Source organism: Oreochromis aureus, linkage group 16, assembly GCF_013358895.1.
Source record: "Oreochromis aureus strain Israel breed Guangdong linkage group 16, ZZ_aureus, whole genome shotgun sequence".
Taxonomy (NCBI): Eukaryota; Metazoa; Chordata; class Actinopteri; order Cichliformes; family Cichlidae; genus Oreochromis; species Oreochromis aureus.
In genome coordinates, this window is record NC_052957.1 from 2,161,255 (window position 1) to 2,185,021 (window position 23,767).

A 23,767-nucleotide genomic window follows, 5' to 3' on the forward strand; every position below is an offset into this window, starting at 1 on the left:
CCTCTCTCTGCCTTATCTAATGCACGGAGAAGAGATCACAGAGTGGTAATTATTTTACAGTCGGTTTTTACAGCCTTGGATCTGTCCTACATTACAGTGATCTATCTGACCATCAAAGATACTGAGAACGAGTCGCCCACGCTAAAACATAAAGCAATTAGTTTATAATAAATACCCAAGAATTTGCTATCAAATTGCTTGCTCTTGTTAATACAGGATACCTAATAAATGTTATAGAATATATGATAAACATGTACGCTGCTTTGTGGACTCTTCTTGTTTATGCACAGTTTTGTGCTGCACGCTGATGGGTGCATTAGCCATGGTAGGATAAGACACCTTGCTGTGCCCATGCTTTAATAATTGATCAGTGATGTAAGTTAATGTAATTACAGAACATCAAAGCCTGCTATATGCACAGCTCTTTCAGTCAAAGGAGGCGGCTGATAATTTACTTAAATATATATGTAACGTTCCAGCACACACATGCAACTTTTACTTTAAACACGTAGGCTGTTTCTCTTAAATGCTGTGTGCTCCAGCTCAGCAGGTGTTGGTGTATTTGTCTTTGACATGAGAACAGTTTGTTTTCCCAGGTCAATGACTGTCTCTTATCAATCCTGTAAAATCCAGCAGGAAATCACACCTGGTGACTGTGGAAAAAAGTCTATATAGATGAAGGCTGAACCCTTTAAGTGACGCTTAATTGCTCAGTTTCAGCCCCTAATTAAGATATTGTCTGTCTGTTTGTCTGGGACACGTAGGAATCAGTTTAGGTTAAAGGGAAGCTCTCCTGGAAAGCTATAACTACTTACATGCCGTCCTCTTTTGTACACATTAATATATAAAACGTACTATTGCATGCAACAGACGAAGAAGAACAGATACAGCTGCTTGTCTGCATATCTCTGTCTTCCCTTTCCAAATCTTGGTTGCATGCACCGTGTGTATAATTGAAGAATGAATGCCAACTACTACGTGTTTTCCGTCACCCGTGTCTACTTTGCCGGTTTGGTTCTAGTCTACAGGGGGGGGGAAAACAAAGAAAAGTTTGCTTTCTCTCCGTTTACTGCCCTTTTATGTGCTCTGTAGTGTGGTGATGACGATAATCATGGAAGCGGCCGCTGATAAGAACAGTTGGGTTTCTGTCAACCTTAGCAGGCTATAAAGTTTAATCAAGAGTTAGCTGTAAAATGATTAATTTTTGTCATAACTCTAAGTAAGATTACAGCAATTAAGGCAATATAGTCGTCAAGAGTGTTTGCACCTCACACATGTTGGATGTGTAATATAATGAGTGTGTAAGAGGTTGTGTGAGAAAACTACACCTCGACTTCACCTGAAACAGGGTTAAAGACAGAGGACGCAGACATTTAAGGAAGAAGAAGTTCGCATTATTAATCTTTCTTTCCTTTTCACACAGTTCTGCTACACAGGTTATCATTTCTGCTTTCTTTCAGATTTATTGAAGCCTAAATGGTTCTAACAGGGGCTTACAGAAAGCTTTTTCTGTGACCTATGCATGTGGAGGACGAGACCACTTAACACCAGAGGAGTTTGTGAGTATCCTGCCCCTGTGCTGCTGCAGCGCTCTCGCCAATCACAACAAAGCAGACTTTGTCGTGCGCTTGGGTTCGAGCAATTTTTGCGCTCACTGTCGGAGCGGTGAAGTGTTTTTTACACGCAGAGTTCGTGCAGTGGGTCAGAAAAAAGACATTTCTTCCGTGAGAGGGAATGACAAGCTTAACCCGTGTATCAAGACCTTAGAGAAAAATCGAAAGTTCATCAGAAGAGTTTATTTCATTAAGTTTAGGTTCGGGTTTTAAAAACAACAAAAAACGCTTCACACGAAATAACATCAACTGTTCAGAAGAAATATCTCGAGTCAGAATGACAGCCACCATGGAGAAATCCAAAAACTTTCGAATTGATGCGCTGCTGGCGCACGACGTGGACCAGAGGACGGACACGGGCAGTGCGTCCCCCGGGCTGTATCACAGCAGGAGCCCCGGAGACAGCCCGCTGTCGACCGGCGGCTCAGAGACGCCCTCCTCCCCTCATCCAAACTCCTCAAACTCGTCTCCGGCGCAGTCTGAAGTCCTCTCCAAGTCTCATCTCTTCAACCTGTCCCAGTCGGGATTCCCAGCCCTGCATCAGGTGGGTCTCATCGGAATGCACCCGGGCTCTGTGTATCCCGTGGCGGCCCTCGGAGGCCAGCACACCGCCTTCATGTACCCTGGCTTCACGCAGCTGGTCCATCCGTATCCGGAGCAGCTGAAGGGGGTCACCGGGACGCTCCCACTGGAGCCTTGGATCAGAGCCGGGATGATGATGCCCAGACTCAGAGAGTATAATGGTGAGTTTGTTTCTACAGAAGCGCATTTTTCTCGCCTATAAACTTTATCACTGTTATTTTCGTACATGGTTAGAATTTTTCAACATCTTAATTTGTGGATCAAAGTTTTTGAATATTTAATAAAACTTGTTATAACATTCTTCTGCTTGGTATTCACATTTAAGTAGCAATTTAATAGTGTTTACAGCAGCTTTTTCTTTGTTGATCATATATTTGGCCAGTGTGTTAACAATAAAGCATTTCATGTCGGAGTAAATTGATTTTACACTTTTTTCTTTAGTCATTGATTTTTTGGTGCACAGCTGCATGTGTTTTTCTCTGAGGTCGTTTGAGCCAAGAAACAATAAGCATTTATTGTAAAGATCACGAACACCTGTGTGTTCGTATTGAAAGTGCTTTGACATTGAGAAGCTGTAGTTTGAGGACGATTTATGTCATACAAATAACATGCAATGTTTATGGTAAAGGTAACACCTGACACAGACCTACCACTCAGTCAACTGATTACACTTACAGTGTTTTCATTAAGGTAATGGACCCCTGTGATAGTTTATTACTCCTCTGCAGCAATCCTGTTATTATGACCCTCCATCAAAGCAATAACTGTTAACTGACAGAAACACTGTGACACAGGTCGGCCCGTGGCTTCCAGACAGCAATGAGAAACCAGGATTTGGGATTTTGCACTGTTTCCTTTCCTCCTTAATCCCATTTATAGATTACCTGTGTGTAGGTCACCATATGATTTGCTCCCTTACAGGCCTACCAGTCATAACGAGTGAAATATGTCGACTTGCAGAGACTAATTAATATCATTGATATGTCATAAATAATTTGTCTGGGCCTGTTTCTGGTTTCTCCTCAGCACCATCTCAGACAGGTTTGCTGGGGAAGTGTCGGAGGCCCAGAACAGCTTTCACCAGTCAGCAGCTGCTGGAACTGGAAAACCAGTTCAAGCTCAACAAGTACTTATCCAGACCTAAACGGTTTGAAGTGGCCACCTCGCTCATGCTAACAGAGACTCAGGTTAGACTATGCTGACACAGTTAGTGAATGACCATATAAGCCAACATTGGCCATTTTTTGTGTGTAACATTAACAGCTCCACGGTGTTTCATTTTTACTACATTCTTGTTTGCATTTCATATACCAACTTTATTTATTCTAAGTTCACCCAGCTACATTACTAAATAGTCCAAACTGTGATGATTCCTGCCATTTCCAGGTTAAGATCTGGTTCCAGAACAGACGGATGAAGTGGAAGAGAAGTCGCAAAACTAGGGAACAAGTAACTCCAAGCAGCCTCGCGGACAGAGAAAGAAGCGGGATGGATTTGAAGAGTATCAAACGTCACGGCGGCTCTCGCAACTTGAGCCTAGAGGATGAGGAGGAGATAGCAGGGGAACACGAGGATGAGAAAGAGCAGATAAAAGAGCTGAGGGAAAGTTCCTTTGGCTCTGTTGGGTTCACGAGGCATTCAGGAGGAGAAATGGGAAACTACAACTCTTACTCAGAGGAGGAGATTGAGGAGCGAGGCCCAGGAACAAAAACTGGGGCTTTTCCATCATAAACTCGTCCGTTTTTATTATATGTCTTCTTATGTTCGTTATTATCAAAACGGTAATACCATTGCAATCCTCTGCACGCAGACAGTGGAATGAAAACAACGTTTTGTTAAAAGTTTTGCTTGGTTAGTTTGTTTTTTACAGCCTGGATCATAGTGCTAAACCAACTCTAAACATCTCAGTCTGTTATTAATATTACATGAAATCAGAACTGTTCAATTGTTATGTACCTGAACATTTAATGCTTTAATAGCCAGCTATCCATCCATGAGTTATGACTTTAAAATCAACAAATAATTCAGACTTTTTGAATTTATCTTTATGATTTAAAGCCCACGTCCCTGTCCTGCCACCTGCAATAAACACATTTATCTTTGTACACGCATGCAATTAAACTACATGAACGGGTGATAATGGCACTTTCATAGAAGGTAGTAGACAATGAGACAGACATAAAATTAAACAAATGGTGTCAGTGTCGATGCTATTATTATCCAGGCTTCCTGGTCTGTTACAATACGTGATTTACATGAACTCAGCTGAAGTTTCAGGGCATTATAAACACATAACAAGCACACTGTCGTGTTGCTACTGTATTTTTTTTAGGAATGTAGTTTGTTTTATGATATTGAATGCTTTCCCTTTGTTTTAGTTTCTTGGAAATGCTTGTATTTAGTTAAACCATGGACTCGATGAAATATCTGCATGCCTTGCTTTTCAAGTTTGCCTTCTCATTCCCCTTGTACTCTGTAAAAAATATATAATTTAACAGTTATAGAATTTAATATATTTCCTGTTTTTTGCAATGCAGTGTCAGAGTTTTTGTTTGCTTGTTAATAAAATTTGTGAAATTACCTTAAATTCATGTTTTCAAGTTTGTTGAAAAAATGAGAAACTTTATGATTATGAATTATAATTAAAGTTCTATAATTTAATAAAGTTGACATAGTGTGGCTGAATCATTTAAAGGATGATTACCTGCTATAACCTCTCTCTAACATAACTCTGCATCCGCGCATTTACATACCGTAAAACTACGTCACAGCGTCACTACTGCAGGGCTCTGGTTACATCCTCGCATAACAGTTTGCAAATGACCCTTATCGGTCGCCGTAATTTCTTCTGGAGGCTTGTTGCCATGGAAACGACAACGCCAACAACGCTAACCCACGTCTGTTCCTGGTGTTCGCGGTATGTTCTTTCTTCTTCGTCTTCATTTTTGAGGCAAATGAAAAGCAGGAGTTAGTTGAAGAGTTTTCTCCGCGTGTCGGTAAGGTGAGGTTGTTTTTTAGCCACCAACCACTTTGTGTTACTACCGTAAAATGTGTATCTTAAACGGGAAAGAGTTACGTTACCATTCCTCGTGTTTCCTTCTGCGTCTTCTTTCTTTACAGCCATGTTAGCAGAGGCTCGGAGTCCTGACCCGCCGGTGTCTGCAGCTCCATGGGAGCCCTCCGTCACTGGCAACGATAAAGTAAAGTTTGGCATCATTGTTTTTTTTCCTGTTTCAGATCTGTGAGAATAACCCACACGGACAAAGATAAACCAAAGCAGGTGCTCTGTTCTCCGTAATAACCCCGAAGCTGGGCTCACATATAGGAAACTGTTTGTTTAGTTTTGTTCACTTTATGTCAATAATGTAAACAGTAAACATAAAATAATCCAGTAAAAAAAACAAAACACTACAATATCACAAAGTTATCAGTGTTTATTTATCCAGCTTCCCTATTGATTTAAACCTCAATAACAGCAGTGAACACATTTCTAACTACACATAATATTTACGCTACATAAAATACAAATGATTTCCATATTATCATGTTTTCACAACTCCATAACTTTAGCTCCACACAGCAAAGCAACTAGAAACTGAAAACAGAAACACTGACTGAAATTCAACATCTTCCTCTCCTTTGTATCTGATGAAGATCATATCTTTATACTTCTTTTTGACTGAATTTATGTTTGTTGCAAAAGTTGTAAAAGCCCTTAAATTATGACCTCCTTTTCTCAAAAAACAAACAAGCAAAAATATGAATAGTTGCTGGTAATTTCGTTTTTCTTCTGGGAATTTGTGCTGAATTTCACTGATCTGTAAATTTGAGTATTTCAAGCTGTACGAATAGTGAAATGGCATGATCCTTATGGCCTGCAATGTGAAAGATCCAAACTGCGTTTTGTTTTTGAGGAATAAAAAGTGAGTGTAATGTACTTGTGTAGTTGTTGTCCCAGACCTTTGAACAACAGCTTAAATAAGGTGAACATGGAGTGATGTGAAATCTAAGGCCTGCTCTGCTTTGTTTAGTGCTGCTTGTTGACACTGAAGGATGAATATATTTAACGTCTCCTTTCTATTATGTGACACTGACTTTTTCAGTATCAACACCATCTATCTGGATCTTTATATTTGTATTTAATCCATTTACAACTAACACCATTACAGTTTATTCACATTTAATCATAATTTGTTCTTATCAAGCCAAATCTTTAATTGAAATATACTGTGTGCAAAATAAATGTTCACTGGATGACTTCATCCATTCCTACTGGTCAATGTAAAGTTTGTACAAAAATGTATCATTCTGAGAAGATATAGATATAGAGAAGATATAGTTGCCTTTTTCAAATAGACATTGCTGTATGACTGTTTCAGGTCCACTATAGATGTTAAATATTGCTTTAAATTTGGAATTAATGTTTTGTTTTTATGTTTTCCAAAACTCACATTTCCTGTAACACCCCACCTGCCAGGATCCAGGGATTCCCCAGAGGCAGAGGGTTGGAAAGTGTCAGCAACGAGCACCAAGCCAAAGAAACTGCTTCTTTGGACTGGAAACTAGACCGGAGCTGGCCTGGGAGGACTGGGACCTGGGCAGAGAATTTACCAAGACATTAGTGTTAAAGAACGTCCACAACAAGCTAAAGAAGCTACACATAAGGTGTTTAATCTGCTCTGTGCACAGCTAAGCTTTGTTTCATCCCTGCAGATAACGTGTCCCTCTCTTCCCCTCACAGGCCTCCTGTGTCCAAGATTTTCTCCACCTTGGCTCCTCACATAGCTGTCATCAGCCCCGGGACTTCCTTCTCCATACAAGTCACCTTTAAACCTCTTCAAAGGGTAACACATATCAAAATCAGACAGAATACTACTTGATCTTCACTGATTTTGAAATATGAAATGCACTAGTGCTTCCAAATGTAAGGCAGACATGCTTGCATGCTTATGCACCCGTATCTCTGTAGTCAGTAACATTACATGATACAAACTGATGTATAGAGAGCAGATAAATACTGTTTCAATAAAATCCTGAGTAGATGATAAACTATTTAAATACAGCAGCTCACTTTGTGCTTTGATGTCTTCTGCTTGTGTAACGCTGTGTGTGTCTGAGACAGTGTGAGTATGAGGACAGCATTGAATTTCAAGGGAAAGAAGGCAGCTTTCATGTATGCCTCCGTGCCGTCGTTCCCTCTCACGCCCTGGAGGTTCCTGAGTCTGTGATGCTCCCGCTCTGTGCTGTCGAACACTCCACACACACTGATTTCCCATTAAAAAATGCCAGGTACACCATTATGTCTCTGTGTGTATTTCATTTAACCTGTATAGGAGTTTTCTATGTTGGGAGGAAATAGAAAATAGAACGCTTGCTTTTATTTTACTTTAATCGCCTCTTTTTATTTAATCCTGTAGTAAACTCCATACTTACTTCCAGTGGGAGTGTCCTGCACCATTCCAGCTCAGTCCAGAGCAGGGCCTGTTGAAACCTGGTCAGGTGTGTCACACCACAGTGGTCTTCCGGCCACAAGAGGCACTGGTGTACCAGGAGCAGGCTCTCTGCAGGTTTGGAGAGGAGGGCAAGCTCGAGAGCAGCTGCACTGTCCCCCTACAGGGACTAGGTACTGTAACTGGCAAACCAAAGATCTGACCCACAGTGTCAGTGGGTAAGAGTTAGCGTGAGAAACTGTCGTAACTGTCAGCCTCCTCACTATCTCGTTTACATCATGACCAAAATATAAAATGATGGGCTTGGCCCACTCCCATAAAGATAACGTTTGCAACATCACACGATGAAAGTAAAATATAAAGGAAGGAATTTTGTTTATAGTCCAAAGTTAGCCTAAATACTGTTTTCCCTGTAAAATTCCACTCTAGTTATTTTTAGATGCACTTCAAATAGTCAAAAGCTGACTCATCGGTCTTTCAAGCATCTGTTTTACCTGCGACTTTTTATCTTGCTTTTTTAAGCTAAATATCCACATCTACTGGTGAAAAATCCCAGCAGCAAAGGGGGAGAAGATAATGGTGGCCCAGTGGTGGACTTTGGTCCTGTTGCTGTTGGCAAGAGTTTGCAGAAACACTTTGACATTTTTAACCCCTCTCCGGTGGGTAGTGCACATAGACACGCAAGTACAAAAGTTCTCGCTCAAAGCCTTCTCCCACACATCTTTGCATCCTTTCCTGCAGGTAACGGCGTCTTTTTCTCTGTCACGGCTGCCCGGTGGGGTGTCCTCGTTTGGATCAGAGTTCAGCTGTGATGTCACCCGTGGTAAGGTGGCTCCTGGTGGATCACGGCGGGTTTCAGTCACTTACTCCTCTGCTGTGGTGGATACTGTTTCAGTGGAGTACTTGTCTCTAAACTGTAAAGGCGCACTCAGTGAAAGTCTGCTCAAACTCTCTGGGCGTTGTATCGGTAAGAGGCCCAGACATAAAGGAAAACTCAGTTTCTTTGTATCTTTAGTAAAGCACATGTGCACTCCCAAGGCATTTTATTTTCAAGTGATAAAAGGAAGATAACCTCCTTTTGCAGGTCCCAAAGTTGCCTTGTCTTCCTCTGTGGTGGATTTTGAATGTGTTGAAGCAGGAGGATCAGTTATACGGACGGTGGAACTCGTTAATACTTCCACTGCTGAGGCTTTCTACCAATGGGATATTGACTGTAGTGGGAACAGTGTGTTTAGTATCCTACCAGCAAGTGGCGCTGTTCTCCCACATAGCCAAACCAGAGTGAAGGCAGCCTACAGGCCCACGCAGCCTAATGCACACTACAGGAGAGTGGCGTGTCTCATACAGGATGGGGTAAGACATGTAAAACACAGCATGGAGACACAAGTATTTCTACCTATGTGCTTACATAATGTCCCTTTTAGGAGCCGGTGTTTCTTGACCTGATTGGTACCTGCCACTCAGAGTACCAGAAACCCGTCATACTAAAACCTGAACACTTGGTTCTGCACACGCTTCAGCAGGACTGCAGACAGAATTCACCACATGTCCCAGGAGCCCCGCGGGGAGGTCATAAAATAGAGTCTGACCAGAAAGGGCTGCACTCCCCTGTGGAGGGGGTATGCTTCCATTTTCACATTTCTGTATTTAAATATCAGCGAAGGCTTAGCTTTGTCCCTCTGACTCGCTGTCTGTGTCATTTTACAGCAGTTCATGTCAGCCACCGCCATGGAAGAGTTTTACCGAGCCTGCTTGGGGCACATGGATCCTCTCTGTTCGAGTTCTTCATTGTCAGTACTACGTGTATCTGTGGCCCCAACTGAACTGCTGTTTAATCACAAGCATACATCATCTTCATCTCCTTCATCTGCTTTTACGCAGTCGGTCTCTATCACAAACCACACCAGGAGGAAACTCAGGTACGTCTTTGTGTCCTGCAGCGTGGCTTCTTTTGATGACAGGAAACAGTTTTTTTTGTTTTTGTTTTTCTGTCTGAAATCTACCTTTAATATCTGACCACTGATGCTTAAATTTCATGTATTTCCCTTCAAGTCTAGTGTGGACTGCTGCCCAAGAGTCTCCATTCTCCATCTCTCCATCATCCTGTGACTTGGCTCCACTTAAGTCCACCTTGTTCAGAGTGGCGTACGCGCCCAAGCAGCTCAATACTCTGCACGGAGCACAACTTGAATGCTTTGCATACTATAAGGTATTATTATTTTATACACTGCAGTAAACTGTGCATTACAACAGGCAGCTGTGCTTTTTTGACTTAGTATAACCTGGTTTTAAACAGTCACATGCTTTCAAACCTTTGCTGTCAATCATGCATCTTTGGACTCTGCAGGACAGTCCAGACACAGGTGTGTATCCGCCTTGGTGTGTGACCGTCAGAGTCATTGGCCACTCCTTTCAGCCAGGCAAAGAACACTTCACTCCGCGCTGCTCCTTAAATCCCCGTCACGTGGTAAGAACAAAACAGATGCACTTTCTTCAAATCCCACCTCATGAGGAAAATCTTTAAGATAATGAATCACATATTCCTTCTTAGAAACAGCATCTAGATCTTGCTGAACTGTTTCTAAATGATTTTGTTCTACTAGGTGTTTCCAGCCCTCAGTGTCATTTCCTATCGGACAGTCCTGCTTCACAATGTTGGAGACTTGCCGCTCACTTTCTGTTTGGAGCGCAGCTCAAACCCTGCCCTGGCAGAATCAGTGTTTGTAGTTCCAAGCTGTGGTTTGATCCAGCCAGGAGATCACCAGATCCTGTCCCTCAGAGCAGTGCCAGCAGAGGATAGTTCTGACCAGGGGTTTAAATTACACCTGCAGCTCAATGCATCTAAACTCACAAAGGTGCGGCCCTGCACAAGACCCGTCAGTCAACAGTCACTCGCTTTTTACTTTATTTTTATTTTGCTGTCTGTGAATGTCTCTTTCTTCTTCAGGAACTGACAGTTGTCTGTGTGGTGGAAAAGCTGTGTGTGTCTCTGGAAGGAGGCAGCACTTTATATTTCCAGCCAACAGCAGTGGGCTCGCAGGCCCAGCACACCCATCACATCAGGAACCTAAGCCTGTTGCCAGTGAGGTCGGCTGGCTGATTTGTTTCTGCGCTCTTATTCTGGTCGTGTTTTCCGACATTTTTCAGTGTATTGTTTGTAGTCTGGACTTACCTCGGGATCATTAATCTTGTCTACAGCTGGCTTTCTCTGATTTCCTTTCATGATAGATTCCAGTGGAGCATTCCGGAGCCAGATCAGGAGCTTATCTCTGTCGAACCAGACGCCGGTGAACTGCATCCCAATGAGCGCTCTGTGAGAGACTGAGAGAGGAGTGCACACTGTGCATTTATGTAGACAGTAACTGTGGAGTTTACTTTTAAAAAAGCTGTTTAATTTGTTTATTTTTACTACAGATCCAGACGTGGAGCTTCAGTCCGCTGGCAGAGAATGCATACACACTAGAACCTACTCTAACCTACTGGCCTGTCCAGTCACATGGATCCAACAAGTCACACCTCACCCTTGTAGTGGAGGGAGTGGGATCCAGGGGCTGGATAGAGGTGGAACTATTCATGTGTTTGAGTAATTTTAATATGTACACATGCTTGTTTTTGTTTTTTGTGAGTCAGTCATAACCGTAGACAAATTTTGAAAGAAAATTCAAGCAATCATTTTCTGTAGCTTTGGAACAGCAGCAGGTCTTTAGAGGTGCCTTCCTTCCCAGGCAGAGAAATCCATCCTTGATGTGGGAGAGACTTTGGTTGGAAGCTGTCGAACTGTTGAGATTCCTCTAGTAAACAAGAGCCCCTGTCCAGTCGCCTTCAGCCTCTCTGTGCAGCAGATAATTCTGGATGATGAACATCACTCTGACTCTGCAGCTCAGCCAAGTGGTATCTCATTGTGTGATACTGTACATGTATACGTTCATCTGCACTCTGTACTGTTTGATTCTACTAGTGTAGACTGGATCTGTGTGTCCCGTTAGCCCTACAGCTGGACTTGGAGAGGGGAACTATTTCCTCTCACTCTACCATGGTGGTCCGATCCACAATCAGACCGAACAGGGGAGCCGAGTACCTTTGGACCATCACATATACGACTCTAAATACCAGTGGTAGAACACATGCACGCTCCAAGCGTTTGAATGTTTACCAAAATTTAACTCCAAGTCATTATTAAGCAACACTGCCTGCTTTTTCCTGCTCTCCGTTTCTCTCTGTCTCTCTCCAGGATGTGTGATGTCATCTCCTCAAGCAGTTTGTGAAGTGCGAGCTAGGGGTGTGTTTCCCACCCTGCAGGCGATTGATGCGTGGACCTGTGGCTGTGTGCGTAGACTCAGCAAGACATGCATATGGAAACTGTTCTCACTGGACTGTCTCAACGACCAGCTGCTGTCCAACCCGTCCTCTGAAGAACTGACGTTTCAGACTCCCACGCGGCACAGGTCGGTGTCTGAAACAAGCAAAAACCAAAAATAAACAGAAACGTAACACTGGAATAATTAAAGTTTTTTGGTATTTATGGTAATTTTTTGTATTTGATTTATTTTGTATTTGTTATAGAACAGTTTGTAACTCCTGAACGATAAACAGTCATTTTAAACCACCCTGTTGTCTCCATCTGTCTCTAGCCTGCACACAAGTCCTTCCATCTTCACCAAAACCATGCTGGATGTTAACTTCGGTTCGGCTCCTGTTGATTCAGACCCTTCAGACTTTATGTTGATGTTTCACAACCCTGGATGTATTCCTGTACACTGGTATGTAAATAACATGCCATAAAATATACTATTATTACAGACCAGTCTGCTCTATACATCCTGTCATTTATCATTTTTGTGCTTGAAAGTACAGCGTATGTGACAGTTTGAAGGTAAATTCTACCATCTACTGATCTTCGTCTTCTTCTTCGATATTAGGGCGTTCTTGTTTCCGGAGGATCAACAGATAGAGTTGGAGTACTGGGCAGTGACGGGAGAGTTCAGTAACACAGAGCTGTCCCAAATGAAGGTCATACTTTTTATATGTATTTTTGTTTATTCCATTTTGCGAGAAAAAATATCAATATTATGATAAGACAGAGATAAAAACATGTAACGTTATTTACAGGTTCAGGACAACCAATTGTTCAGTGTTTCACCTCGCGCTGGAACTTTGCACCCAGGCCAGAAGAGGGCAGTACACTTCAGCTACAGGTCAGAGCTCATGACTGTACATGTCCCATAATCATATACACACTGCCTAAAATCTGAAGCAAATTAATTTATTAACCAATGAACTAATAAACTGATACCAAAATATTCAAAACGTTGTCGTTCACAGTCACATCTTTGTTGGGACGGATCACTTTCCTGTCGTGTTCAAGCTCTCATATGGCAGAGAGATCTTGGTGAGGCTTTTAATAACTTTATATTTATGCAGGTCTGACAGTGCAGTAATAATAAGTCACCTGACAGTTCTTAGTGTCAAAGGTAAACTAGCTTTGTGCTCCACAGTTGTCCCTTTATATTTTTGACCTTTTTTGTGATGTATGTCACATTAATGAATGACAGACATGACAAACAGATATTTATGAAGTCAAAGAATCCAGTTTTATTTATATAGCACCAAATTACAACAGCAGTCGCTTCATGGCACTTTATTTTGAAAAGAAAAGACCCCACAGTAATACGGAGAAAACCCACCAATCAAACAAACCCCTACGAGCTGGCACTCGGCATTCTGTAAGAAACATTTTTAACTTATTCATGTGACAGTTCACATTTTAAGTGATGATGTACTTTCTTTTAACATCAGCACATTTGCTGCATTCGATTGTTTTCATTGTCTTTGTGTCCATTTCATTTCCATATTCCTGTGTGCAGCTGAACTTTCAGGGGGTGACGGTGGAGAGGGATCAGCCATATCTCCACTTTGACTCCCAACAACACTTCTTCACCTCTGTAACTGTTGGAGACTGCAGTCCTCCAAAGCAGGTGTGTGTTCTCTGCAAGTGTGTGCAGTGAGAGGATGTTTACAGCCCAACGTTTGATGAAGGAACGAAAAGATTTGTGATTGTTTGTTTACCATGCAGGTGTATGAATTACACAATGGTGGGGCAGTGCCGGTGTGCTATGAAGTGGACACAGCTGTGTTGTCACAGCTTCAAGCTGACAACTTTGACCATCCAGTGCTGCGCTGCCACAATCCACAAGGAGAAATTCCTCCAGGGAAAACCGCCGCGCTGGAATGGATCTTCTCACCGTTAGAGGCTAAGACGTATCACGTACGAATGACATCATACTCTGCATATCTTACCCTGTCGTCACAACACGGTCCCCTCAGTATATTTACCCGATTCCAGAGAAGTTGGGATGATGTTTAAAAATGTAAATAAAAACAGAATGAATTGGTTTGCACATATACATGTATTTATTCTGAGTTTATGAGATTTTGTTTTTATTTACATTTTGCCTTTTTTTGAACTGGGTTTGAATTGTGTTTTGTACTTTACCAGCTGGCATTGTTATCATTTAGGTAATAATCATTTAGAAATTTAGAGGAATAAGAATGATAACAGATCAATAACGATAAACACACTCTGTCGTTTCTGTATCCCCAGGTAGATGTTCCTGTCCACATCACAGGTAGTGACTCAGTGGTCATGAGGTTTGAGGCACGTGGGCTTAACAGCCTTACACGGGACTCCTCAAACCACTGTAACACCAGTGACTGTCAAGCTCTTGTACCCAGTGTTAAGAGGGTGCCCTTCCCGGGACAGGTGAGACTACATTCATTTTAATCTTTTTTGTGTATCATTCAAATATGATTTTAATGGAATTCTAACCTGTTTGCTTTATGCAGGTATTGTTCCTGTCTGAGGACAGCATCTTTCTAGGTGACATCCCTGTATGCTCACAGTCTTCAAGAATCTTCTTCCTCACCAACGTGTCTTGCGCAGACACTGCCCACTATGAATGGGACCTGCCCCAGCAGGAAGAGGAAGGTGCAAAGGTAGCCACAGTTTGGTTAGATTTTGAGGAAAAACATAGATCCGCCCTCTTTGTGTGGCTCTGTTTGACTGTCACGGATCACACAAACATGGCTTGTATTCATTGTTGTACAAGCCATTATTTTATTCTCTTTCTCATGTTGATGAGCTTTGATGTGCTGTGTCAGGTTGTGCAGATCCACCCAGACCGAGGTCGTCTTTGTCCGGGGGAGTGTGCCCTTTGTTTCCTCACCTTCACTTCTACTGATTACCCCACAGTTTATCAGCTGGATCTCGTCTGTCAGGTAACCCAGCTGCATCACCATAAAGCTTTGTTACAGGTGGCATAAAGGCCCAGCTCACACCACTGAGTCAGTACATTGAGGTCTTTGTCATGTTCCACAAACCATTTCTGTGCAAAAACTGTAGTTTTGCAGCAACGCTTACTGTTGTCCTAGGAAAGTCACAGGCCATCTTATCCACTCAAGGTGTGATGCATATTCTCAGGGTTCTGTGCTTGGACCTCTCCTGTTTCCTTTATACACGTTACCCGTGCCACGTGTCACCTGCAGGCACGTTATGCGGACGACATGCAGCTCTACGTTTCTGTTAACCCCACTGACATTTGTAAACTCAAAGCTTTGCCTGCTTTGATGCTGGATGGAATAGAACTTGCTGCAGCTAAACATGAATAAAACCAAAGCACTCCTTATTTTAACCTCAGTGCATTTAATCCACTCACAACAACAACAGAGCTCCCCGTCTATAAAGTTAATATGGTAAAAACCTTTTTGAAACCACCTCAGCAGGAATAAACATATCACTTCAGACATCCAGTCTTGTTTTATGCAGCTCATTTTTCCTAAAAGAAATGTTTTAAAACATTTTATCCTTGTTCCTATTTTATTCTTCTTCTGTCTTATCTTATAAATCAGGTTTTTTGTTATTATTTTTATCATTTCCTTGAATTGTTGCGTCCTTTTCCTCTCTTCTCTAGGTTACTCTGGAAGCTGAACGTACTCGGTATAATGATGCTTTGCAGCGCTGGGAAGAAGAAAGAAAAAGACAAAAAAATGAATTTATAATCACGGACAAAAACATCACAGAGAGCCAAAGAGTTCTGATCGATGAGGTCTGACTTCAAAGACAAATTATTAGATTTTTTTTAAAATCATGTAGAAATCAAAAGTATTTCACTCCTTGTCTCGTCACAGACACTCCCAGCAGTTCCTGTAAGAAAAGGTCCACCACTCAGAAAATATAAGGTCTGTGATTTTATTATTAAAATAATTACTAGACTATAAAAGAACATGAAGCTTTTATTCTGACTTCCCGTTTGTGTCTTCTCTTTCCACTCTAGACCCTTCCTCCTATCTGTGGCAGTAGTGTTTATGAAGCAGCCAGTACAGGCACTAAGCTAAGAACAGCCGAGCTGCGGGCACAGCGACAGATAGCCAAAGTATGGAGGCGCCCCGACCCCCCCAGACCTGCTCTGCTGTATGTCAGGGTCACAGCACACTCCCATGGCCTTATGGAGTACCTCAAGGACTGTCCTGATTACTTTAATAAGCACTATAGGTAAAGTCTTCTCTCAAAAATCACTACAGAACAATCAGATACGGAATATGTTGAGTCCTTCATCCCTGAGCTTAACTACAGATGCTGAAGTGATGACATGTCATTTCTCCTGCTGTTATTAGAAGCCTTCAGTCAGTTCAGATGCATCATCCTGAACCCACCGTCCCTACTGGGCTGCCTGCTCCAGCACACAGCCCCGACAAAGAGATCCTCTTCCACATACTCAGCTGTCTGCTACGGTACCGCCCGCGTGTAGAGTAGACAGCCTGCCTTATGTATTTCATTTATTCTTTATAGATAGGGATATTTCAGATGAGAACATTGTGAAAATAAATGATGCATGTTCTTTGTATTTCAGCGACATACTTGATGACTCTGCCTTCATCCAGTGTCTGATTTCTTCGGCCTCCAAGCCCGACACCTACCGGCCCGCGGGATCGTCCTCTCCTGACAGCTCATCGTTTCCATCCTCCTGCTGTCAGTGTTTGTGTCCCAGCTCTTCTCCCCCCGCCAGACCGCAGACTCGGGTTCTGTTGAGCAGGGCAGTGGGCAGCGAGGAGAGTGCAGGGTGCTCAGGAAACACGCCCCACACACGCGAACATGTGTCTGCTTTCATGAGTGAACTTGTTTTGATGAACACCCTCCAGAACCTGATGATGGAAGCTGTGAGAGGAGAGCTCGTCCTCACGGTGTGCCCCCGCTCTAATATCTTGCCACCTGTTAGTACCAGGTGAGTACAGACACACTGACATTAGCCTTCGCAGCGTTTCCTCTTTCTTTAGTTTGTTGCACGAGTCAGAAATGGACTCTAATTATTCATTGTTTGCTCCATTAGGAGGAGGATGCCCAAACCCCCGACCGAGGAGGAGAGAACTCATCTCTGAAACTAATAAGATGCTGAACATGTTGTAGTGACCACACGTGTCGTCAACAGTTGTATTATTTACATCTCGTGTGAACTTCATTCTGTAATCTTGATCATCTTCAGTCTGAGGCATTCTTGTTCTTCCCTATAAAAAGTCAAAATAACACACTGAAGCTAAGGACGAAGGTTAGAGCCGTACCGAGTGCCATTTAATATTTACATTAAATATTTCTCTTACTATTATTCACAAAAACGGCAAATATAATTTTCAACAATAAATTAATAGCAGAATAGAAAATGGCTTTAAATATACATATTACCAAGAAAAGCTGGCAGTAAAAGTAAAGTTTATATATAACTGAGACAGGGAATTATTACCCTGCCCCAGCTAGCAGCGGACGCTCCACAGCATTCTCAAATATTACTTATAGGTTGTAACAATGTGTAAGGAAACCTTTTAATGGAAAGTTGAAAGGATGTGTATAATTTAAGGTAAAAGTTTGTTATATGAGAACAGTAAAGAAACATTTTTTTGAATAAATCCTCTAATCCAACATTCTGGCAACGTGTCGGGGATGTATGAGAGTAACAGATTACAGAGTACTCCCCGTCAGTCTGTCCATCCTTGCAAACACTTAGACTGCCAGGAAATTCAGCTGTTGTGTTCACGATCCTCAGGTTTTGGAACTGGCCTCTTGGCATTGCTGGTACCCCGAGCATATTATAAGGTGGTTTGTCTCACGGTGGATTTTTGGTTTAACTGGTTCGCTGTTTGATTGTTGAACTTGGATACAGCAGGAAAGATCTTGTCATGAAGATACTGGATCTGTTCCTCTTCAGTTTGCAGTTTCTCAAACTCAAAGTAAGGGATCTGTTAGAGCGACGAGACGAGGAAGAAAATAAATACAGATCAGCTTTGATTTCAATGAGCAACAATAGCATCAATCTAAGTTAAGAGTTCATTTCTGTGAGTGTAGAGTCCACTGAAAACAAACCTACTTATACAAACCGCTCCATCTGTTAGGTCCTCTGACTTTACGAAGAGTAAACTTCTAACCACAAAACAAAACTCTTGCATTTTCTATCCGGTCTCAACAATTCAGTTTCATGAGTATCTTCTGAGGTTTTTTCACACTTACCTCCACCAGCTCCATGCCCATCCTCTGGAGGTGTCGTCTCTTTGTGACTTCCTTCCCCAGCAGGTGTCGTGTGTTGGTGCAGAAACGGTTTGGACCATCCAAACACAACACAACTCTACACGCAACAACACATGAAGAAAAGCTTAATTACTCACTTAATTGTTGCTCTAAATAAAACAGGGCTTCACATTTTCAGCTGATTCAAAATCTAAAGCATGTTTAAGCCTCACAGGTAGGAGGAGTCTTATTTGAAACACAGAGTCACATCAGTTCTTACCTCTTGTAAGTGTGATCCCACTGAGATGGAGGCAGAACAAATCCACCCTCATCCAGGCAAATCTCCACATCTTAATAAAAAGGAAGAAATGGAAAAAACAAACTGCTCGTCACAAAAGGAACTGTCACAGCACACAGGTAATACACTCACGGGCTACTTTGTTAGGTACACCTCTTATCTCACATATCTAATCATCCAATCACATGGCAGCACCTCAGTGCTTTTAGGCTTACAAACAACTGCTGAAGTTCAAACTGAGCAAATGAGAAAGAAAGACGAGCCAAGGAACTGTGAACGTGTTATGTTGCTGGTGGCAGATGTGCTGCTCTGAGTATTTTATATTATACGTTTTCCCACATCTCTAGTGTTCACGGAGGATGGTTTGAAATAGAGGAGGGAGGAGCAGGTCTCTGGGTAAATATGTTTTACTGTTATCAGAGGAGAATAACACGACTGCTCCTGGTTTACAGGAAGGCATAACTAACTCAAATGACCACTCATTTTAACCAAGGTGAGCATCTCTGTGAAACCTGGAAGCTGATGGGCTTCAGCACCAGGAGACCAGACCGAGTGCCTCTCCTGTGAAAAACACAGGGCTCCAGTTCACATGGGCTCACCAAAACTGGACATGACAAGATGGAAAAATGTTGCCGGTCTGATGAGTCGTGGTTTCTGCTACAACATCCAGATACAAATTTGAGTATAGAACATGAAAACATTGATCCGTCCTGCCTTTTATCAACTCTTCAGCCTGCTGGTGGCGGTGTAGTGGTGTGGGTGTGTTTAAGTATCAACTGAACATCGTTTAAATGCCACAGCTTAGCCGAGCATTGTTGCTGACCTTGTCGATCATTTATGACCACAGTGTACTATGTCCTAATGGCTGCTTCCAGCAGGATCCACACCATGTCACAAAGCTCAAATCATCTTAGACATGATGATGAGTTCGCTTTACTAAAAAGGCCTCCACAGTCTATCAGAGAGCCTTTGGGATGTGAGGATCAGGAGATTTGCATCAAGGACGTGAAGCTGGCAAATGTTCAGCAGCTGTGTGATGCTCACATGGTGACCAAAATCTCTCAGGAATATTTCCAGCACAGTGTTGAATCTTTGAAGGCACGAGGGGGGCCAACCCAGATTGTTCCTAACAAAATGTCCAGTGAGTGTGTTATACGCATGAAAGTCAAATGGTTCACCTGAACTCCAGGTACTGTGATGCTGTGTCACATGTTGTAGCTTACCTATAGTGTATCCACCATGAATCATTCTGGTGGAGTACAATGTGCCCCCCAGCAGCTGTGCTAGAGGACCTTTGACCTGTTTGTATAAAAGACTTTCCATTGGTGTCTCAAAGGCCTGGCCTGCTGAGGAAAACCTCTTCACGTGGAGAAAGAAGGGCAGTCTGGGACCCTGCCGAGGAGAGCAGTAAAGACGAATCACTCCTGTTATCGAGGAGCCAACACGTTCTTTTTGTTTTCGAGTTAAATGAGAGCGTTGTGGTTATAATTCACTTCTGAGTCCTCTGACAGTCAGAACTCATGTTTACAATATGAAAAACCCTGTTTACAGATTCTTACCCAGTAGTATGTGCACTCTAACGTGGTGGAGAGGTGGAGCTGTGTCAGCTGCCCCAGTGTGTTTTTGTCCAGTGGCTCCCCCTGTGCTGTAGGACAGAGAGAGCTTACATCAGACACACTGCGTAGCCTTGTGGGTAAATACATCATCCATTCAGTTATATGTGTAATATATTCTTGTACTGTAAAGAAGTTGTTTCCATCTGCTCATGCTTTTTGACGGCTAGCAGAGAAACTAAGATCCATCCATTTTCTTCCACTTGTCCGATTGAAGGTTGGGCTGGAGCCTATCCCAGCGTGCAACCTGAACAGATCACCAGTCTTTTACAAAATCAGGGATAACCATTTACTCCTCCAGCCAATTTAGAATGAACCTAACAGGCATCACAGGTGGTTCAGACTGTGGGAGGAAGCCGGAGAGCAGAAACTCCACAGACACGGTGAGAACATACAAACTCGTGCTGTGAGCTGACTAACCACTGCACCACCGTGCCGCCCAGCTGACACCGAACAGATACTTCTGCACTAAAATAAATACATAACCTTGTGTTTGTATGTGAAGTGACAGCAACAAGTGAAAATGTTAGATTAAGAAAACAGAAGAGTGTTTCTCAGCCCGAGTGTTTAAGCAGCAAATAACAGACATCATTCATCTGAATCCCTCTCAGACAGGAAATATGGGAACACCTAAAAATGAACAGTGACAGATTTTTTCCTCTCCTCCTGCTTTTCACAGTCTGAAATAAAAGCCCGACGCGTACCTTGCAGCCTCTGTAGAAAGTGTGGGCTGAATACTTTGGTCATGTAGTTGAGAGGGAAGCGTTCCAGGTGGATGCAGGCGTGCATCACGTCAACCAGCGAGCGAGGCTGGAACTGTGAAAACCTCTCTGACAAAATGCTGTCCAGCTTTTTAAACATCTGGCTGGAGCACTGATGAGGAACAGAACGGTGACACATTACAGCAGATTTGTAATCAATATGCAAAACATATGATCTGTTTATAAACTCTGACAATATGAGAAAACCTTCACCTGTGGCAGGTAGTTGAGCCTCCCCATCGCAACAATTTGTTTGGCTATCTGAAGGGTGGTGTGCTTCTCAGCGTGGCGTACAAAGTTTTCAGCCACAGCCTCAAAGAGTGGCTCAGAGCGGCACCTCATCTGCAGACAATACTCCATGATGGCACCGATTAGCTCTGGATCGCACTTCTCCAGCCTCCCTGAGACACAGAATGAAAACTTATTTTCCGGTCTTTACTTTTTAATACACAAATAGTGAAATCTGATCAGATCAGTCACAGACACACTGACTTAAGTGTATAATAAAACTATAAAAAACACACCTGTCAAGTGTTTCTCCATAGCAGCCACGAGCTCTCCATCATGCTGTCCCAGAGTCATTAAAGCAGAGAGTACCTTCATGATTTCATCATCGCGAAAAGCTTTAAAGACCCGCGATGCCCTGTGACTCAGCCTCAGCACCAGGGAAACAGCCTGTGAAACAAGTATTATATGTTCTTATAACACTTCGTGTAAACACATTAAATATTATTATTAATGTGGTTCCAAAATGACAGAGATGAAAGTTTGTTGATGTTTAAGTGACAGCTGGTTTCTCATCACGAATCAAAAACAATCAAGGACGATGCTGCCGCTGTGTCTACCTGTCTCTGCTGTAACTTCAACAAGGACTGCAGAATATCACTGACTTGACCGGCTTTCAGCCGGTGGACCAGCCTTCGTGTGTCTGTGTGCAAAGCAGACAGGATTCGGGTCTGCTGCTGGCTGGCAGGCTCACAAAACCGCGTCAGCAGGGAGTAGACCATGACAGCCTCACTGGGAGAGACGACATCCTCCTCCACAGCAGCGCACACACAGTCCAACACCTCTGTCAGCACGCGTGACCGGCGGCCTTCCAGGGCGCACACCACCTCACCCAGGCGGCAGAGTTGTGCCACCCCGATGTCCCTGTTGGGGAGCAGCTCCAGGCACTCATTCATCAGTGTGAGGACTGGAGGGCTGTGGGCTTCCAGGCCAAACTCAACACATGCTCCAAGTAAAGAGGCCAGTCCCTCTGCCCTGTCACTGCGGGGAAAAGCTTCCAGCCGGGAGCACAGTTCAGCGATGACATCCTCTTCAAACAGAGACTGAATATCGAGGAGAGCAGCTGCTTTACTCTGTGGTTTGGCATATGTGATGTACGGAGAGAGGCGAGGGGCTGCTCCTGGTGCCTTTTGAGGTGCTGTGCGTCTTCCAGTCCGTTCCCAGCTCGGTCCAGTATCTCTTTTCCTCAGTAGTGGAACCGCAGCTTCGCTCATCAGCTTCACTTCTGTGCCGCGCGTTATTTGGAGACATCGCACCGTGTTGCTGCTAAACTCCACACTTGTGCGTTTTCGCACTGAACCACAATTTAGAGGAAAAGGTGAGGCCGCCCTGGCAGAGGCCAAGAGACACACCAAGGACTTCATTTCCCCCCGAAAGATTCTTCCTGTGTCAGAAAACCGAAGAAACCCCTCTGTCAGTACAGATGACCACTTTGACACTCAACACAAAATCATTATTGACCTGACGAGCGAATCTACTGACGGGAAAAACATCAGCGCAACGTTTAAGAGCTACTGCAGAGAAAACAGCAAAGTTAAAAGTTTTCAAAGAGTCATAAAAATGTGCTCACTTTGCTGTGAAACGTGTTACAGAAATGAAAAATCCTGCTTTCTGTCAGATTGCTGATTACATACCGTCAGTCACAGAGCAGGACCACAGGCTGCTGTGTTACAGAACTCCCCTTCAGTGTTTGGTAATGACGTTGTGTAAGGTGCCATGTCTTTGCATGTGCTGCCACGCTGTGGTCACACCATGTACTGCACGCTGGCTGCACGTTACATACTCATACCTCCGGGTTGGTGGAAATCTGGCTGCGGGGACGTCCTCCCACGGGAAATTCATGAGCTGTGGCTGGCCGTCTACCCGTGGACACGTCCCAACCTGTCAGAAGATTTTATTCTGATATTTAAAAACTGACCAACAATTTAGTGTCTGCTTGGAATCACTTGTTAGTGTCGTTTCCTATAAACGTTTTTTAAAGTCTGAGATCTGTTGAAAGGTCTTACTGACGTACTGAAATTCTTCACAGTCTTAAAGAAAATGACAAATTCACTTAAATTCACGAGGTGAATAAAAATGTGAGATTCTGGTCTTAGACTTTTAGTTCCTCTGACATCTTGAATTATTTCTAATTTAGAAAATGCTTAAAATAACTTCCCAAGGACTTTGGTCCAAACTTACAAACCTTTGATATATGTTACTTATTGTTCGAAATTATGCCAATGGCTTAGCACACTTTATCACAGGTAACATAAAGGAACACACACACACACACACACACACACACACACACACACACACACACACACACACACACACACACACACACACACACACACACAGAGTTATAATCTCAGGTCAGTGAGCAGCTCGTTCAGGACCACGGTAAGTGAAAGCGCCCCCAGGACACTGAGATCTAATTCTGGGGTCAGTTAAGAGATCCTCAGAGGTGTGACTGGGTTATTGACACTGAGCAAGTCAGCGAGGTGCTGGAAGCCAAACCACTGAGAGCTTTACGAACTAATAGAAGGATTTTAAAAGTAATTGTGCGTCGAGCTGGGAGCCAAAGAAGTGACTTCAGTACTGGAGTGCTGTGGTCACGTGTCTGTGTAGGTG

The 23,767-nt window shown here is 43.1% G+C and overlaps 3 protein-coding genes across 6 annotated transcripts; 2 read left to right on the forward strand and 1 right to left on the reverse strand.

Annotated features, from left to right (window-relative positions):
* The first annotated feature begins 1,093 nt into the window (after positions 1 to 1,093).
* LOC120433571 (motor neuron and pancreas homeobox protein 1-like) lies at positions 1,094 to 4,774 on the forward strand. The gene is made up of 3 exons (XM_039599963.1): positions 1,094 to 2,356; positions 3,222 to 3,382; positions 3,582 to 4,774. Exons 1-3 carry the CDS (start codon positions 1,891 to 1,893, stop codon positions 3,924 to 3,926), a joined length of 972 nt encoding a protein of 323 aa, XP_039455897.1. The 5' UTR covers positions 1,094 to 1,890; the 3' UTR covers positions 3,927 to 4,774.
* A 267-nt stretch (positions 4,775 to 5,041) lies between these two features.
* Positions 5,042 to 17,612, forward strand: cfap65 (cilia and flagella associated protein 65). 3 transcript variants are annotated; one of them, XM_039599956.1, is made up of 35 exons: positions 5,042 to 5,112; positions 5,316 to 5,395; positions 6,673 to 6,860; positions 6,937 to 7,039; positions 7,318 to 7,484; positions 7,613 to 7,818; positions 8,168 to 8,304; positions 8,387 to 8,612; positions 8,730 to 8,998; positions 9,070 to 9,264; positions 9,353 to 9,564; positions 9,698 to 9,854; positions 9,993 to 10,112; positions 10,249 to 10,500; positions 10,593 to 10,732; positions 10,874 to 10,958; positions 11,060 to 11,206; positions 11,371 to 11,536; positions 11,632 to 11,760; positions 11,877 to 12,090; positions 12,277 to 12,405; positions 12,565 to 12,655; positions 12,755 to 12,840; positions 12,968 to 13,034; positions 13,510 to 13,620; positions 13,719 to 13,910; positions 14,247 to 14,405; positions 14,489 to 14,638; positions 14,804 to 14,920; positions 15,613 to 15,747; positions 15,830 to 15,880; positions 15,976 to 16,193; positions 16,316 to 16,432; positions 16,552 to 16,923; positions 17,029 to 17,612. In XM_039599956.1, the coding sequence occupies exons 2-35, from the start codon at positions 5,318 to 5,320 to the stop codon at positions 17,075 to 17,077; spliced, it is 5,235 nt and encodes a 1,744-aa protein (XP_039455890.1). In that variant the 5' UTR covers positions 5,042 to 5,112; positions 5,316 to 5,317; the 3' UTR covers positions 17,078 to 17,612. The 3 variants fall into 3 exon arrangements, with proteins under 3 accessions (XP_039455890.1, XP_039455889.1, XP_031585887.1); XM_039599955.1 differs by having other exon boundaries at positions 5,054 to 5,196; XM_031730027.2 differs by having other exon boundaries at positions 5,071 to 5,191.
* On the reverse strand, positions 17,246 to 22,972 carry LOC116312581 (FAST kinase domain-containing protein 3, mitochondrial-like). 2 transcript variants are annotated; one of them, XM_031730028.2, is made up of 10 exons: positions 22,786 to 22,972; positions 21,712 to 22,535; positions 21,391 to 21,541; positions 21,080 to 21,267; positions 20,810 to 20,978; positions 20,052 to 20,137; positions 19,716 to 19,884; positions 18,475 to 18,544; positions 18,198 to 18,312; positions 17,246 to 17,929 (listed from the first exon to the last, which is right to left on the reverse strand). In XM_031730028.2, exons 2-10 carry the CDS (start codon positions 22,513 to 22,515, stop codon positions 17,780 to 17,782), a joined length of 1,902 nt encoding a protein of 633 aa, XP_031585888.1. In that variant the 5' UTR covers positions 22,516 to 22,535; positions 22,786 to 22,972; the 3' UTR covers positions 17,246 to 17,779. The 2 variants fall into 2 exon arrangements, with proteins under 2 accessions (XP_031585888.1, XP_039455896.1); XM_039599962.1 differs by lacking the exon at positions 22,786 to 22,972 and adding an exon at positions 22,722 to 22,765.
* Between the last annotated feature and the right edge of the window lie 795 nt (positions 22,973 to 23,767).